Genomic DNA, 17,629 nt, shown 5'->3' on the forward strand with positions numbered 1-17,629 from the left:
ACGAAAAACAATTCGAATCGGAAAACGTCGATCGATTGCCAAATATTTGCGAGTTTCTTCGACAAATATTGCTATTTGGACGGTTTAACTTGCCGGCTGGCTTTCTGATAAATATCGTCTGTATTCCGTGGGTTGAGAGTAACGCTGGCAAACATCGTTTGAATCTCTACCGTGGCTCTATCTGTTATTTATCGTTCCTATGGGGGTGAGCACCTTCGGTTACGGAATGAAAAGAAGAGAAGAGAGAAGTGTTTAAAAAAAGGAAAAAATACACGAGTGAACGAAAGTGTAACGCGTAAGTAATTATTGAGCGGAGAAAAAACGAAGGGAGGAGAAAGTACAACGAGAGTATAACGCATGGAAGATTATTAAGTTCGAATAGGGTGAAATATGAAAAGGAGAAAGAGTGCCCGAGTATACGAAAGTGTAACGTATGAATTAAGGGAGAAAGGAGAGGGAAATTAAGAGGAGAAAAAATATACGAGGGAACGAATGTGTAAGGTACGAATAATTATTTTAGAAAAAAAAAGGAAACGAAATTATACTTCCTGGAAGTTAGTGTCGTATATTACCGTACCGCATTAGTGTTCCACGTTTGGTTTCGAGTACCATTACTCTCGTGATCAAGCTCGCGTAATGTATCTAAATAAATGGCGTACTCTTCAGAGGGGTCGGGGTGCAATTCAACCATACTCGACGCAAAAACTTTCCCGATACGCTATTTTCTACCGTGTGCGCGTTCCCCGTTGACTAACCACGGGAGTAATTTATTAACCGCGGTGGAAAAATTGTTATCGAACTTGTACGAATTTTTCACTCGAAATCGATACATTTTCCTGGAAAATCCCCTTTCGACGGGGGCACGGGGATTCTCGTAATATTCCCGTGGAGAGGGAGTGTATCAATTACCAGGGGTTAGGTTTCAAACTTTTTCCGCGGACTACGTTTCGCAAAAGTTCGCCAAAGTATCGACATCGAGCCACGAGGCCACGGGGTGTGTAACGTGTACGCGCCACGTGAAATATTATTGGTTTTCGAAAGGTCGCATTTATGAGCCCGCCGAAGTTGCACTTTATCGCGGCAACGCGTTCCGGTCTGTCGTTATTAAAATCCGTACACGGGACGTTTTCGAGGTCGTGCTCATCTTTTACGCCCGGGTTACGTCTTGTCGCGATATACACAGGGTGTTATCGGAAGAATGATACCATTGAACAGGTGGCGATTCTACGCGCGCAAATGAGTGGAAAATAAGGGAATAATATTTCTCCGTTTGAAGCTTCGTTTACGAGGGAATCGAGTTCGAGTGTGTGAACAATACGTTTGTTATTATTAGGTAATACTTAACCGTCGAGTTTGTAAATTTGTGGTTAATAGATTGTTAATTATTGTCAGGTAACACGAAGCTACCTAGTTTGAAAATTTGTGGATAATACATTTCTTTTGTCTTCGTATACGTAGTTGATCGAATCTTTGACCTTCTTAATTTTAATTAATAAAGGAGAAAGTTTTCTTACGCGAAACGACACTTTTTCCTTTAAAACCATTGGGTAATTGTATCAATTTTTCGAAATTTAAAAATCCACTTTGACAGGACTGCGATGAAATTTAATAAAATTCCATCAATTTTCACATCGGGCCACTGTGGGAATCCGAATCGTGCAGACAGTGCAGCCACGTTCGCCCTGCACTCGTGCACGGAATTTAATTCGACGACCGTATTTGCTCGTGTACGATTTCAATAGTTTTTTTAAATAATCTACGATGCACCCCCTTTCTAATGGAAGAAAAATCGAATCGATTCGCCGAATGGTTCCTCTTGAATAAATTCTTGAAAACGATTGAACAATTTTATTCCTCCTACATCAACGATACGTATCTGTTAAGACGGTAATGGAATTCCAAAATTCGGAGCGCGATTAATACGCAATATAATTCGACGACAATTTGTTTAAATAATCTACAGCGCATCCCCCTTCTAACGAAAAAAAATCGAATCGATTCGCCGAATGGTTTCTCTTGAATAAATTCTTGGAAACGATGTTATTGCTCCTAGATCAACGATATGTATCTGCTTAAGACGACACTGGAATTTCGAAATTCGGAGCGCGATTATATGCGGTTTGTAAACACCGAATATTACACCGCGAGTTAATTTCAATCCAGTTACGCAACGGAGTTCAGGGGGTTGATTCATTGTGAGCGCAATATCCTGGAGTTAATAGAAGCGATGCGGGCTTCTGTAGCTTTTGATGAAGTTTCGAGCTGTTTACCCGCCTACCGTGGATGTTTATCAGTTTCTTTAACGATGGAAAGTCGAATTTAATTTACGATATTGGTTAAGGGTCGAAGGGTCCAGGCTTAACGGTTGTCCTTAGTCGTAGGAACGCTTCGTTTGACTTTCTGGAGAAAATATTTACACGGGGAATCAAATTCAGCGTGAGTTGAGATTTCTTTAAAAATTCTATTAAACGATCACCGATCGTTCGGACCTAGGTTAAAAACGGCATTTTACAAATCGTATTAATGAAATTATTCCATAAGTATCGTTCAGAATTTATCGTTCACAAGGTCTCAGATTTTACGGTATTACAGATTCTTTTAATCTAATTGAAAATTCCAAAGATACTCGAAGAAAAACGACTAAGGTTGCGCGGGAGTTTATTTTTCTTGGGTACAGCGACGCATTTTCGTGCGAGGTCACTGCAGTCGTGTAAACACCGAAGCGAATGCAATTTTGGTCGCCAGCTTACCGAGCACGGCTAGACGATATATGGGGTGTCCCGATAATCGCGGTAGAATCAAACGGAGGTCTACTCTGTCGTCGAGAAACAAAATGAAAATTCAAAATAAATTTTCATTCCACGATCTTCCATTATTAAGCACTTTGAAAGTCTCCCAGATACCTATGCACTTGACTAATTGCACTTAATTAAAACACTACCGTGTATCACCTTTTCGAACAAGTTAATTCTGTACTAACCCGTCTTTAACAAATTCTCAAACGTACACAAAGAGGAATCGAGCCCTAAGTAAAGAATTACTATCATTATACTTTCGAGAATAAAAATAAGACAGTTTCTAAAATTAACTTTACTCGAGAAATTATTCCAACCTCACACATTGTAATCTAAGATAGTTTCAAAATTATAATTATCTTCTAAAATAAAGTACATTAAAAAAAAAATGTAATCTTCCTTTTGCATACTGTACCAAAGATTTACGACTAATCAAGTGCATCTGATTCGACATGTTCGAGGTTGTTCTTCTCAACGAAGAAAGGTCGTGAATTCTTTTATTTATTTGTGAACGAAAGATCACCTCTTTCCAGATTCTACGGACACCTTGTATGCATCGAAAAGGGAAATAATTTTTTTTCTGCACATGCCCGTCGAAAGTTTTGCGAAATCCATAAATGGGACGGCTTATCGCGGCTGTCAGCATGTTTTACCCGCGACCGTGATTTATCGAGCGGATTCACCGAGATACGCATCGGCAGTGGTGTCACCTTAAGCTCGCTTTATTCCTGATCGATGCAATATTATTATATCAGGCTGGATCCTTGGCCGACGCTTCTTGAATAAAATATAAGCCACGGAATGTAGAAAGTATCCCTCCCGCTTTCAGATTTCGCCTACGGTTCCTCGACTTTGTTTCTCGGCTCGGCATTAGTATCGATTCCTCGAACTCTCAACCGTTTTATAATCCTCGATAAATATTCCATTCGAACCATCAAAGGTGACTTCGTTGTCTCGATAAAGTGACGAGCCGATGAAAAACCGAAAGTGATCGATCGATTATGCATTGTCTACCCTTATCCGCGTAATTCTCGTTTCTGGCAATTTTTATCGCACGATTCGAACATTTTTTCGAGACTATCGGGCCCATTGTATCTGCGTGGATAATTTGCATAACTGTGTGAACACGCGAACGGAATCTTTTAACGAACGACTCGACTCTACGTTTCTCTCTCGAACAACTTAAAAGGGCCAATACTGAAATACTCTAACGCTAATTCTGTAGATTGAGTCGATTCTTGCCTGAATATTTACGAATCTGTGGAACCTTCAAATCGCAGAAGCTTCGGAGAAAGATTCGAGAGAAAACTTGGAAGCAAAGTTTTTTTATTCAAATGATGTTAATTGAAAATCCACAACAAAAAATTAAAAAGAAGAGTAACCCACGAAAAGACACATCCTAGGGCTCAGGTTTACTTCGAGGAGGAAGTACGTCGTTCGATTTCCACATTGAAACTAGCCCTATCCAATCGTCACTTTTATCCGAATATACTTTTACAATTTCTCGTGCAACTGATCCACCGTTGTAGGTAACTCCCAGAAACGCGTAATGGGGATCGACTAATAATACCATGGGGCGTGATAAATCGATCCCTCCGGGGAGAAGTTGAAACTGTCATCGTTTGTTCCAGATGAAGGAGAGGGCCGAATAATACACCGACCGGTCCCTGGAACGCGAGTAGTACAGCCAGTTGTAAAGTCGAACCCGAAGAATCCATAAACCGCTCGGTGGAAACGAGGATCGCCACTGCCTGAATAAACGCAGCCTCGCTCTTCCCTCCCGTTCCGTTTTCACGCGCGTGATCGTCTATCCAGTTGGTTTCCTGGTCCGAGGTCAATTTGGAACCGATGCCAGGAATGGGGCGCCTTTTACGAGGGAGCGTGCGCCGCCTAACAGAAGGGGGCTTCGTCGATCCACGTCGTGTTCGCCTTACGAAGTCGAAGAGGTAAGGCAGGGAGCTGGAAAGATCAGTCCAACGTTACAGGGAACGCGGTACCATGAATAAAAGGGGGAATGTGAACCGTCGTCGAATAATTTTTTTTGGGGGGGAGGTGCCTCGGTAGGATCAGTGTCGAAGAGATCGTGGTGAATAAAGGAGGGATAAGGTGGAATAATTTTTGCTTGGGCGAAGAGTAGCTCGATAACGTCAGATCTAACAGTGCAGATTCCTTTCAAGACCGATCTTTCGTTGTCACCTGCATACCTATCGTTCTATGACCACTTGACGAGCCTTTAAATTTACCCGGTGACTAACTCAAGCAAAAATTCTTATTCCTCCAAGGGAGAATATTCTTACATAGCCTCGAGCAAAGTTTGTATCGAGAACTTTAGCTCTAACTGCTCGTGATTGCTTCCAGGAGCGATCTTTCGTGGTCACCTGCTCGCGTATCGTCCCGTGGCCAGCTGGAGTGTCTCTGAATCCACCCGGTGACTCGCGTTCGATCGGTGACTATGCGGAGCGAAGGACAAACACGAGGCTCGGTATCCGTGGACGTGAACAGGCATTGTTCTTACGTGGAGAAAGTGCCCTGGCGACGGGGATGTCCCGTCGCCGATGAACGAGCTACACTCGGCGGACGAGTCGCGTCCCGGTGAAATAGTACCGATGTAGGCTACGGAGGAGACGGAACAACGGACGAGGACACCATGGACGGGAACCTGACCACCTGGACGAGCAATCTGACGGCGATTCTCCACCAGGTGCCGTGCAACGACAGCTTCCTGGGCTGCGCGGACGAGTGCGGGACCGGTCTGTTGGGGTTCGATCATCTCTGTACCACGGAGAGGGCCACCTCGTCGATGACGCTGCTCTGTACACCGTGCGACTACACATGCGACGTGAACGTGTCGTTGGTCCTCAGTGGCCTGGAGAGCGTCGAGGGTGTGTTTCTCTCGAGGATACCGAGGTTCAGGGAGTGCAACGAGACAACGTTCGAGAACGAGGTAAGGATTCTTATGGCTCCTACCGGTCCTGACGATTAGGATCTTTATCGGGAACCCTTGTTACGTTCCTCTGGTCCTTTTTTATCCATCCTGGTACCCTGATACTAGGTAGTCCCTCGATTTGCCGATATAATAGAGGTTGGTTGGGTAATCGAGAAGGCTGGGAAATCGAGGGATTTTTTCCCTTAGAACAACCGATAGGTATGAATACATATATTAGGGTAATGCGTGCCTTTTCTTTAAGGGTATAATACACGTCTTGTTTAGCGTACATTAAACTCTGATTGAATATTAGATTCATCTTCGTGTATAGCTCGACGAAGTAGAAAAGATCCCTGCGGTGGGAGAAGACTGGCCCAGCCCCTTCTTCCACCAGGTACCTCCATGAACTTAGTTTCGTTTGCTAGAATCTTACTATCTTATTTTTTAACTTTTCTATTTCATTGCATTACTTGCAAAACACCTGTCTCCTAGTTTAAACAATAGTCGAGATATTAAACTGTACTTCGTTCCCCTACCACGTTCCAGCCACTCCCTCGAGGACCTTTTCCATTTCGTCGAACTGTACGCTCTTCGAAATTTCAATTCGGACAAGCTATAGCCCCATTCTAAATTTCAAAATCATCTTTTCAATCATATTCGTTACCACTAACTCTCAACCGAAACCGACACTCTTCTATTCGAAACGCTGATCCGCTTATTAAAAAGCTATTAAAGTCGTCCAAGTATTAAAAGCGACGAAAACGACGTTCACGAGTTGCTCGAAACGCTGTTACTTAAATTTCAAGACAATTTGATCCGGCGTGGTGTCTTTTTCTCGGGAATTCTCCATTTTCGTCGTATCGCCGTTGAAAGACCACTAACAACGTTCCGAACTTGCAAATCCATTTACGCGGATGATTAACATTCGTAAGTTCTCCTCCGACGTTCGCGGAAAGTTCTATAATTCCGCTGTGGAAACGTCTGGACTGTTTCGAACGTTTAGTCGCCGCAGAAATGAAAATTCATTAATAGAAACGCGATGCTCGCCGCTTTGCTGGCTCGCGAGGGAATTGCGTTAATTAATGCGAGCTCGAGATTCGTTTCTCGCGACGCTTCCCAGTCGTTCAACAATCGAGGACACTCGGGGAGAAAAAAAAAAGAACTTCTCGCGACCATAACGCAACGAGAAAGTCGATTGTTCGAATCAACAGGGAAACATTTTCAAACTTTTAAATTTTCCGACGATTCGATGGCAGAAAATTAAAAAAAAAAACAATATTCCACGGAACAAAAGTAACCTTTCGATGAAAATTAAGGTAATTGGTAATTACATAAGAACTAAACTCCTTTTCTACTAATCCTAAAATACTATATACAATCGAGTACTATATCTCCCAATTATGTTTCACGATAGATTATAAATTACAAAACCGTGTTATTCTTGTTGAAAAATTTCCCTTAATTTAAGTACGCTCTTCGAATCGTCTCCTTTACTTACTCCAATAGAATATTATTACTATATTACTTATATTAGAATATTCTACAGTATCACAAACGATTCCCCTATAGTATCTCAAACGATTCCTCTATGGTATCTCCCTCGGTGATTCCCTCGGTAGTTCGATTATCCAAACACACTCGAACCGATCGTTGTTGTCCAAGAAAATTCCCCATCGAGAACGACAGTTCACGATCCAACAGTTCCGATCGATGTCCCCGTCGAGGCTCGAGAATTCGTCTAAACGTTCGGTAAAAGTCTTGGCGAGTAGAAATTGTACCCTCGTTTGCGTCAGGAACGTGTCTCGATGAAACTCGCCACGACCTCGTTACGCTCGTAGATTCTGGAATGCACGCCAACCGAGAATGCGACGAGTACAGCGGATCTAGCCATCTCCTGCTCGCACCGGACGAAATTAAGTTCGTCGACGAGGAGCCGCCGTTTCGACTGGAGCTTCCTCTTTGTGGCAGTGTTCATCGTGGCGGGTGGGCTGGGCAATATACTGGTCTGCCTGGCCGTGGGTCTCGACAGGAGGCTGCACAACGTCACGAATTACTTTCTTTTGTCTCTCGCCGTCGCCGATCTCCTCGTCAGCCTGTTCGTGATGCCTCTGGGCGCGATACAAGGATTCCTGGGTGAGTCTCGCAGAACGATAAGTTAATCTTAACACTGGAACTACGAAGGTGTCGCATCGTGTACGAATATCTTCGAAGTTGGACCAGGAAGAGGTCGATATTAATTTACGAGTACCTTATAGGTGTCTGTTTCGATAATTGTCCACGAATATCGGAGACAGAGACACCGTTAACCATCGAGTCGTTTTAAAAAGAAGTTTCAAACGAGTCGAATCCGAACACTTTGGTAGTTCTCGTGTTGAGTCGTGTTTACATCGAGGAACGTTTCGTCAGTGTTTCACGTTTCTTGGAAAAGTTACTTATTGTTGAAAAAATGTAGGTTGAAAAATGTAGATAACACGGAGAAGTAGAAACAAATTGCTCTTGTAGCTTGAATAGACGAACGTTCCTCGAATTGTGTTGCTTAAATGTGGATGAAATGTTTTTTCGTAGCATTAGAGTGGAATGTTTGGCTGCTCGAGATAATTAAACACTATATTTATTGAACGTGCACAGTGTGCAAATCAATTTTTGAGAAACGCTCTAATTGATTTCAGCAACGTGGTTAATTCTTCCGACCGTTACGTAAGGATGATAAATGATAGAGGAGTAGTCCGATGTTTCAGAGGGGGTAACATGTTTTCACGCTGCCACGTAGATGATTAACCGGATGAGAAGCGTTGATTAGAGACTCTTTGGAAAAGAAGACGCCAGTGTTTGGCTCTGGTAGACACAAACGATGGAAAGTTAATTCGATGAAAGAGTATTTTTAGCGTCCGACTAACGTAGAGAAGTTTTTAGGGGAAAGTTGATAGGGTAGAATTACAGGAGAGGGTTTTAGAAAGTTTGAAATTCAATATTAGGGAATGTTTCCTGGGAGGGAAAGAGAGGAACTAATTTTCCGATCTATCCAATAATATAAAATAGTATAATAGTATATAATATATAATATATTATATTATTTAATATATAATAAGTATAAAATTGGTAGCGTAGAGTTATAAGAGAAGATTCTGTAGGGTTCGGTATACAATACTGGTGAATTTACAATTTTCTGATTTTCTCAATAATTGCTACTTTAACGAGAGAAAATTAATTTAAGAAAATACTATTTTTATGGCTCAACTACTGTAAAAGAATTCTCAGTAGGAAACGATAGATTAGAATTACGAGGAAATATTTTCTATAATTTGGAATTCAATATCGGTGAACACTATGTGGGAAAGAAACGTATTAATTTTCCGATATAACCGATGGTTTGCGTCATCCACTTCGTATCAAACATTTAAAGGCCTGAAATCGTACACGATTGCGCAATTCTCTTCTGGCTTTATCCTCTGGCACGCGACAGAATTCGTAGCCGCAGACACCGACAATTTGGAGGAACGCCAACTCGGTGAAAACAAAAGAAACTCGATCGGTCGATGAAATCGAACTAATTAGAGAAATTTGGCATTGTTTCGCGGTAACCTGCTGACCACGTCGGTAGCAAAATTTTCCACCGATCAGCGGTCGTTTTATTCCAAAAATGTTTCGACCGTGTGCCAAAAAAAAATGAAAGAAGAAAACGGAGCAATTCGTTCATCGGTTCGAAGTGTAACGAAAAAATGCTTCTCTCCGTGGGATTAAGTTTCAGGAGTTTCTCCTCGATCACACTCTCGAGATCCTCGACTTTAATTTATTCGTCAATCACGGTGCTGAAGTTCTTAAGAACCGTAATTTTTCATTATACGATGAAACTCTTTCACGAGGTCAGTTTCCAGTTTCAGTTCGCTCAGTTGTTGCACTTCTGACTCAAATAACCCGGATCTTTGGAACCCGACTGGTTCTTCAAACATCCGAATACTCGTGTCCCGAGTTATACGTGTCAACGTTATATTTGTTTCGTTAACACTCGCGCGATTCACGACTTTGACTATTATATCCTCGACAGTTTCGTGACTGGCAAAGCAGACGCACTATTGTGCAAACGTGTTTGCGCTCTCGTGGCAGCTCTTGGGATTCGTTCAATCCTATTCAATAATAAATAAATTCTTCGTTACCTACCGCTCTCGCGATTCACCACTTTGAGCATTATATTCTCGCCCGCTTTGTTACTTGCAAAGTAGATACACCGTTGCGCGTAAATGTTTGCTCTGTGCCTCCACTTGGGATTCATTTAACCCTGTTTAATAATAAATAAATTCTTATCGAACGTCACGTGTGTTACACGCTTTCCGGATAAATATCTCTTATTTATCGCTTCTAAGACAGTTATCCTTTACCGCTTTTTTCCTCACTTTTAACATAACCGTCTCTCGCCACTTCCAAAATAATAAAAAGAAAAAAAAATTTGTACAAGTCTAAATTTGATAAAATGCAGCTGGTCGTAGATTAAGTAGAGTACTCAAACGTCGACGACCCTCGCGAAGAAAAATCTCGTACAATAACGCGGTGGAAAATGTCGTTGAAGTTTTAAATGCCTACGATGGAGAACACCCTTTTATTCCGCTACACGGTACAGCTTGGTTTCTTCTTCTCGAGGGCTACGTCCCTTCCTTCATGTGGCACTAAACCGCCCCGTAAAAGATTCCCAGAATCCCGTACCACCGCGCGTATGCATCGACGCGTCCGCGTGAACGCGAACGAGTTGCCCGTGAAATAAATAAATATCCCGGGGAAATTCCCGGGAGTAGCCCGCGACGACGTCAGGAATTCAAATTTCGGAACAGCGGGAAACTTCAATCGAGTTGGACGTAATTGCACGGGAACGCGCTCAAGTTGGATAAACTCGGGGAGGATTCTCTAGATTTTACCGAGGCGAGCAAGTCTTTCGTTCTCCGTCGCTCCGAGCGGATTTAAACATATTTCTTTCTTTCTTTTTTGCTTTTTTTTTTTCTTCTTTTCTCATCCCTCGACTGCTCGAAAGTTTTTCGTCTGCGTGTTACGCCGGACCGGAGGGAACTTCCCGTGCCGGCGCGAGGAATTAGAAAGCGACAAAGCCGATAACTCGAACCACCGGCGAGGAAACCGGCTGGAGAACTTCCCCCGAAGAAATCCAAACTTTTCGGAATTTTCCCCGCGAGAGTGCTCGACCGTGTGTGTACGCGAAACGACGTGTATCCGTTTTAATTTTGCTTCCGATGATCGGAAAGGGAGCACGAAAAGGAATGTTCGCGAGACACGAGGCAGAACGCTTCCCTTCCGAGACTCCGTTCACCGATTTTAGCTACGACGCGCGTGGAAAATATTCCGCGAGTACGCGTTCCTTGAATTTTTTCGCGCGTGAAAAATCGAAGATCGTTGGAACGTTGTTTTCTCGGGCTGTTCGATCATCGAGGTATCGTTACGAGTGTTATTAGATGCTATTAGGGAATTGTTTTTAGAGTTTTATCAGGTTCGAAGTTCTATTTTTAGTATTATCGGGTCACCGAAGTATTATTTTTAGACTTTTAGAGCGTTATTACTTCATCGAAGTATCATTTTTAGAGCGCTATTACCTTGTCGAAGTATTATTTTTAGAGCGTTGTTACCTCATCGAGGTATTATTTTTAGAGCGTTATTACTTTATCGAAGTATTATTTTTAGAGCGTTCTCAGGCCATCGAAGTATTTTTCAACGTTATTAGCTTCAAGGGGTATCGCGTTTAGTGTTATTAGATTTTTGGAGTATTGTTTTTAGAGCGTCGTAAGATTCAATCGAAATGAAAAAATAACTATCATCGATGTGAGAAATTATCGAAATGGGAAGAAAATTTAAATCGAATCACGTACATTAGAATGTAACGTAAAGTTGCGATCTGTTCGTTGATTTGTGCGACGATTCAAGTAAATAGACGAAAACAATCGTTCGTCGATTTCAAAGAAATTGTATCGATCTCCCTGCGTCCACAACCCCCGTGAAATCAATCGCTGTGCGTCACTCGATCGCAAAGTGCACGCGGCTGGGAATTTCGGTAATGTTGAAAACGCGAGGGGGCCAATATTTGTTTTACTCGTTACCGTTCTCTGCTTCGAGACGACAATTTAGTTTTACGCTCGTCGCTCGATCAAACAGAGGGAGAATCAATAAAGTTAAGAAGACCGGGACCGAGGAATCCTTTCACGAACCTTAGGGTTGATTTAAATCAACACGGTTTCAAGTTAAATATTATTCGACGTACCTTAAGCCCGGGTACTTCGAGAACAGACTTAGAATCCATATTTATCAGAATCTTCTCGTCAATTTCGTAACGCGAAACACTCGTCTGAATTTCGTTCGAGGACCTCGTACTCACCCTGTGTACGAAATGAACGAGCACGTGCTACAATTAGCGTTGAAAAATCTTATATTCGCGCAAACGAAATTCTTTCAACACGTTGGCGATAAAGATCGACAAATTCGTTAAAATCGTCAACGAAATGGAACTCCGTTCGCACAATTTCTTCGAACGAGGTTCGATCCTTGAAAAATGTACCAGTGTCTCCGAATTGAACGGTATTTGACCCAGATCGCAAATCGAGGCTCGTTCGTTTGTACAATTGATCCATCTGATTATCCTCTTATGTAAGCTCGTCGCTCGTGTATCGTAGATTTATCGTGGAACTGCTCAGTCTATTGCAATTTCTTCGAATCGAGTGACGCTAGATTTATTACGGATACAGTGCAGTGGGTCTCTTGAATCGTGGCCAAACCTCGGCATAAAATTCAGAATCCGATTGAATTGTTACTGGAATTGTTATCATCCGCTCAGCGATCGCGCCGAGTGTGTACCGTGATTTGACAAAGGATCGATGGATTCTCTCCGGTTAGAGTATTTCTTAAAAAGAAAGATGCAACTCCGATAGCATTCGATCGTCCGAAAGATTCCATCTCCCATGACGAAGTTTTCAGCTTCGTAGATTCAACATTCTCCACGGTTTCGAGATCGGAAAAGTAGATCGAAAGTATCCCGACTGTTCGAGAGGAAAATTGTTGAAATCGTTCGATAACATTGGCCAGTTATTTCAAAGAACACGGAAAAATTCACGAATATATTTGTCGTTAATTATACTTTTCATGGACACGTACTTGAAAACGACACTTTGCAAATTTCGTAAACATTGGCTGCTCGAACAAGTTTTCGATTATTCGTGAAAACGTGGTGTACACTACGATCGAATAGTATACTTTGTAATTGGCGAAAGAATATTTTCATCGAGTTTGTAAATCGTTAAAAATGCATCGAAGCTCTGGAGATAATATTTTCTCATCGAGTTCGTAAATTGTACAAAAATATATCGTAGCTCTCGAAACATACAATCCTCTCGTCTCGTTGAGAAGTATAATTGTCTTTTGTACTTTGGAGATTTTTTCTCGTGATTGCGAGATGTCTCCGATCGCGAGGGGGGTTTAAGATTCGAACAGTCAGCCTCGTTGAGCAATTATAACCTACGGGGAGGATCGTGCTCGAGGAAGATTAGAGCTTCGAGAAACGCTTTTGTGGGCAACATTAATTAGCGACTAATCGGATCGAAATTTAACCGGCAAAGCGACACGAGAATCTTGATAAGGTCTGAGCAACGTGGCCGAGAAAAATCAACGAAAATTAGAACGTCGAAAGTATCCCGAAAATATCGACGTTAAATCGACGAGCTTACCCGTTTCGAGGAGTCGAACTGCTGACAAACGATTCCCGATGAAGACGATCCTCGTACAAAGAATGGGGTAAAAATGTGATTGGACTCGAAACGAAGTCAGTCGGCAATAATACGTTCTCGAGAATCGGTGTAACAAGTGAACGAGTGAAAATTGTAGAATACCCTTTTTTCGTCGGAGTCTTCGTTCTTGAGAAAATCGACTTTGAAAACAGTTGGGGGCGCGCGCGACTGATGGTGCCCCAAAGAAGATTCGAAGTGAATTTTCTAAAAAAGGAAGCGTCGTGCGAGAAAAATGTACTCTACGATTTCGACCTGGAATGTTTCCTTGAAAAGGATTCGCGCTTCAAATTATACATTCCTTCTCCATTTTTCAAACAAAATGTGTTCTACGAAAGAAGTCCACGTTTCGAATTACACATTTCTTGTGTTCAGTTAGTCAAACTTTTACAATTGCAAGATATTCGGCGCCACGGTATTTATTCGTTGAAAATTAATATCCAAACGAATCGTAACTCGCATTCATCGGGTATTTGTTCGTTGAAAATTAATCTCGAAACGAATCGAGTAATTTGCGTTCATCGGGTACGTTTACTCGTTGAGAATCAGTCTCGAAACGAATAGTAACTCGCATTCTTCGGTTATCTGTTCGTTGAGAATTAATTTCCAAACGAATCGCGTGACTTCCGTTCTTGAAGTGTGTTTATCCACTTTCCTCTATCAGCGAGGAAAGTAAGTTCGTTCGTCGAAATCAAATCTCAGCTCGGCGAGCCCAAAGGGGGGAACACCTTCTCGTTTCCTTAACAAGGATTGAAACGCGTACCTCTTCAGGGCTGTCTGAGAGGTTTCGCGCGGAACCAGGGCAAGACCAGTTGCGAAGATACCGTACGCGATTCCAACGAAACGTGGGAGCACACGCGGCCGTGGAAACACCTCCAGCGCGACGAAAACGGAAGACGAACTGGAACAGCTTGCGTTACGACGCGGCTTGCGTACTCGCTCGGGACACCGGCGTTTTCTCAGATTACCTTCGTAACGCGATCCGTCGGACAGCGTGCTCGACGATGACAGAGAATTCCGGAAACGAGAGACATCACGCGCGCCAAGACGAAGCGGAGAAGGAAACCCTCTAAGCCAGCCCCGGACTGTTTCGCGTTAAGCGATCAAGGTCAATATTTGTGCGTGACCAGAATCGTGATTCTGGAGAGACATTTCACTTTCACGATCCACGGTTTGTACAATAAATTTAGATAGCTGCAATTAACGCATTGAACTTTCGTTTGAACCGCGTCAATCGTCGAACAGTGTCCATTCCTGACAAATATTTCCCGATTAGAATTCTACGTTTACCAAACGTTACATTAAAGAGAAACTTTCCCCCCAGTCGGATTCTAACAAGAATTTATATCGAAATGTGATTCCATTCGGAACGATTGTTCAATTCGAGTAATCTTTCGTGAAATAGTCTCTATTCAAACGTATGTATATATTTTCGGATTATTGACATCCGGTGGAATATCTTCGCATCGCAGCTTCGTAGCTCACAGGAGATCCATTCAATCGTTTCTTTTAGATTCTTCCTCGCATCTTGCAAACCAGTTCTCGTACATTTAATACACTTTCCTTCGTGAAAATCTTTTCCGTGCCCGTTTTTAATACAGGAGGCACGCAACGCGAGAACGCGTGCTTCGAACGCGTTAGGAATCGATTGAAGAAAAATGTTTCGAATAAGTCGATTTCGAGCATACGTCGTCGTGCCTCTTTCCTTTAGATCGAACGCAAGAAGTAGCTCGCGCGAAGAGCGGCGCGCTCGCTTTGAAAAATTTCCCTCGGTCCGAACAAGGTGCTCGAAACGCGTCGCATTCCGGGATAGTTCCTTTCACGTACGTCTGGAAAATTTACTTGGAGGAGCACGAGGGATACCCCGTGAATTATACGTTTCCCCGAGGTATTCGTGCACGTGAGATACGACGGAAAGTTTGCGTAGTCGGTGCTCGATAAACGTTGAAACGAATTGGTGCGCCACACCGTGTCACGGAGCTCGCGGTATTATTCCCTATAATTGAGAGCCGGAACCACCGACCGGTGTATTTTTCCAAAAATACGAAACTCAACCTACCATGGAAAATATAACGATAATACACGGTAACGTAATCGTTGGATCTAGCGCGTTACAGTTGAATCCATTGACACCGAAACTATCAAAGTTGCTCCAACTTGTCTCGAGTTTCACTTTAATATCGCTCGATAGTTAACTATACTCTTTCCGAAGTATCCGGTTAATTTTCCTTTCCTGATTTCAAAGATACAATACACGTGACTCTGGTACAAAATACATTCGTCACCGATAGTTCCATCGCTACGAAATGTAATTCGTTCTTGAAAATGTGTATTCAAATTCAATCTACAGAGTGCAACTGTCGATCGACGCAACAATCTACAGGTTCTCGATTATGGAAACACACCACTCCCTTTAAAGAGACCAGAAAACCCTAATTCGATACCTTCACAGGACGAGAAATAAAAAAGAAACGCCTAGTTACCAATTGTTACGTTATTCCAGTCGGCTATTATCGAGACAAAGTACACAGAGCTCGTTAGACTCCGGGTTAGGTGAACAAAGTTTTCCAAATTATGGCGGCGGTCGTGTTCGGCAGAGTAAACTGCCGGGGTCACTTAATTAAACCGAACTAATGCCACTTTGATACGAACTTTAATTTTCGTTAACTAGTACGAAGCAATTACGCCGAAAGCTTGACGGAATCGGGGAACGATAGTAATTTACAACGTCTCGTGTCTTTCGGGGAGGCGCGAATCTTCGATGCACAGACAAATAGAGCGCCATCGTGATTTCGAACATTAATTGGCGTCTATTATCGTGCAGTCGCTTGTGAACGCGCCCATCGTCCCCGTTACTGTAAATTCTCCCCAGTCTCACGGTAGAAAGCGGTACCGCGAACTTCTCCTCCGTGAACACCATAATGACCCGGCTGGAGGGATAAAATGTTCAGTGGAAATTCGGGTCACGGGGTACTTTAGCTTCACCTGTAGTGTCGAGTAAATCGCAATTAACCGGGCGTGCACCAGTCGCGTTGTATTTACCGTCGAAACGCATAAATATGGCCGACTTCCTTCGTTCCCGTCGCGGCTAGTTGGCTGCTCGCCGGAGCAAACCGGATTAAATGCACACCCCGCGTATAAAAAACGTGCGCAATTTTTCGACGGATTTTACCGGCCCGAAACGCGAGACCGACCTGCCAATTGCTTCAATTTTCACGCGAAAAACGAGCAAACTGACGGGACGGAGATTTATGATCGTAACCGTGTACACACAATGTCGCGTAAAAGCCTTGGGAAAACTTGCCGTATTTCGAAAGAATTCACGTGGATTGGATTTCATCGCGTTGGGATTTCTTTTTTTTTTTTTTAAGTTTCCAAGTGGAAGTATTTCCCAAGATAAATGGGAATAGAGTTTGATGGGAATGCGCGAGATACTTTTTTCGGGGAGTTGAGCAGAGCGGAGAAGTTTTCGGAGGTATTTCGTGTATAGATATGTATTTCAGTCGATCGAAGTATTTTGACGAGCACAATCGATCTTGTTGATTTCGGTAGAAATGTGCAAAATATTTTTTGGGAGTGTTAAATATCGTGGAGAAGTTTTCGAAAATATTTGACATAAGATGTACCTTAATCGCCCTAAATTTTCAACGAGGAAACATTCACCTTGTAAATTGAAATCTTGCGCAAAATCTGTTCAGTATCGAGGAAAATGAAGAAAAAAACCCACACGCACAATTTTTAAGAGAAAACCATAATCTACGCTGTACAAGTATTCAAATCTCCAAAAGTCACCGATCACGATTATCGTTCGACGAATCGAACCGCAACGGTTGCAATATTCTCCGGAACAACTCGATAGAATCAACTCGCAACAATACCAAGAAAATATTCGATTCGAAACAATTTTGTTCTCGTACGAGGGAAATTGAATTCGTTGGTAAATAATGTACGGTCTGGAGAAACGGTCTTGGGAAAACGAAATCTGTCGGTTTCGCGACGGAATAAATTTTCAAACGCGATGGGTCAGTCGGGTGCGTCGAGCATGTGCGCCGCGTTGCGTTTCCGCGGAAAAAGGGCCGCGTTGTCGGGGGAGCTCGAGGTGAAACGCTCAGAATTTATTGTTTCCGCGAGATTCGAGGATC

The 17,629-nt window shown here is 42.7% G+C and overlaps 1 protein-coding gene across 2 annotated transcripts in view; it reads left to right on the forward strand.

Moving 5' to 3' along the window:
• Nucleotides 1-17,629, forward strand: part of 5-ht2a (5-hydroxytryptamine receptor 2A) — a 66,436-nt gene that overhangs the window by 15,585 nt on the left and 33,222 nt on the right. For both annotated transcript variants that reach the window (XM_076316526.1, XM_076316527.1), the window contains exons 3-5: nucleotides 4,427-4,741; nucleotides 5,154-5,739; nucleotides 7,560-7,854. In XM_076316526.1, coding sequence (XP_076172641.1) covers nucleotides 5,443-5,739; nucleotides 7,560-7,854 — 592 coding nt within the window. In that variant the 5' untranslated portion in view covers nucleotides 4,427-4,741; nucleotides 5,154-5,442. The remainder of the gene's footprint in view (nucleotides 1-4,426; nucleotides 4,742-5,153; nucleotides 5,740-7,559; nucleotides 7,855-17,629) is intronic.

The sequence above is a fragment of the Ptiloglossa arizonensis genome, chromosome 7 (genome assembly GCF_051014685.1).
Source record: "Ptiloglossa arizonensis isolate GNS036 chromosome 7, iyPtiAriz1_principal, whole genome shotgun sequence".
Classification (NCBI taxonomy): Eukaryota; Metazoa; Arthropoda; class Insecta; order Hymenoptera; family Colletidae; genus Ptiloglossa; species Ptiloglossa arizonensis.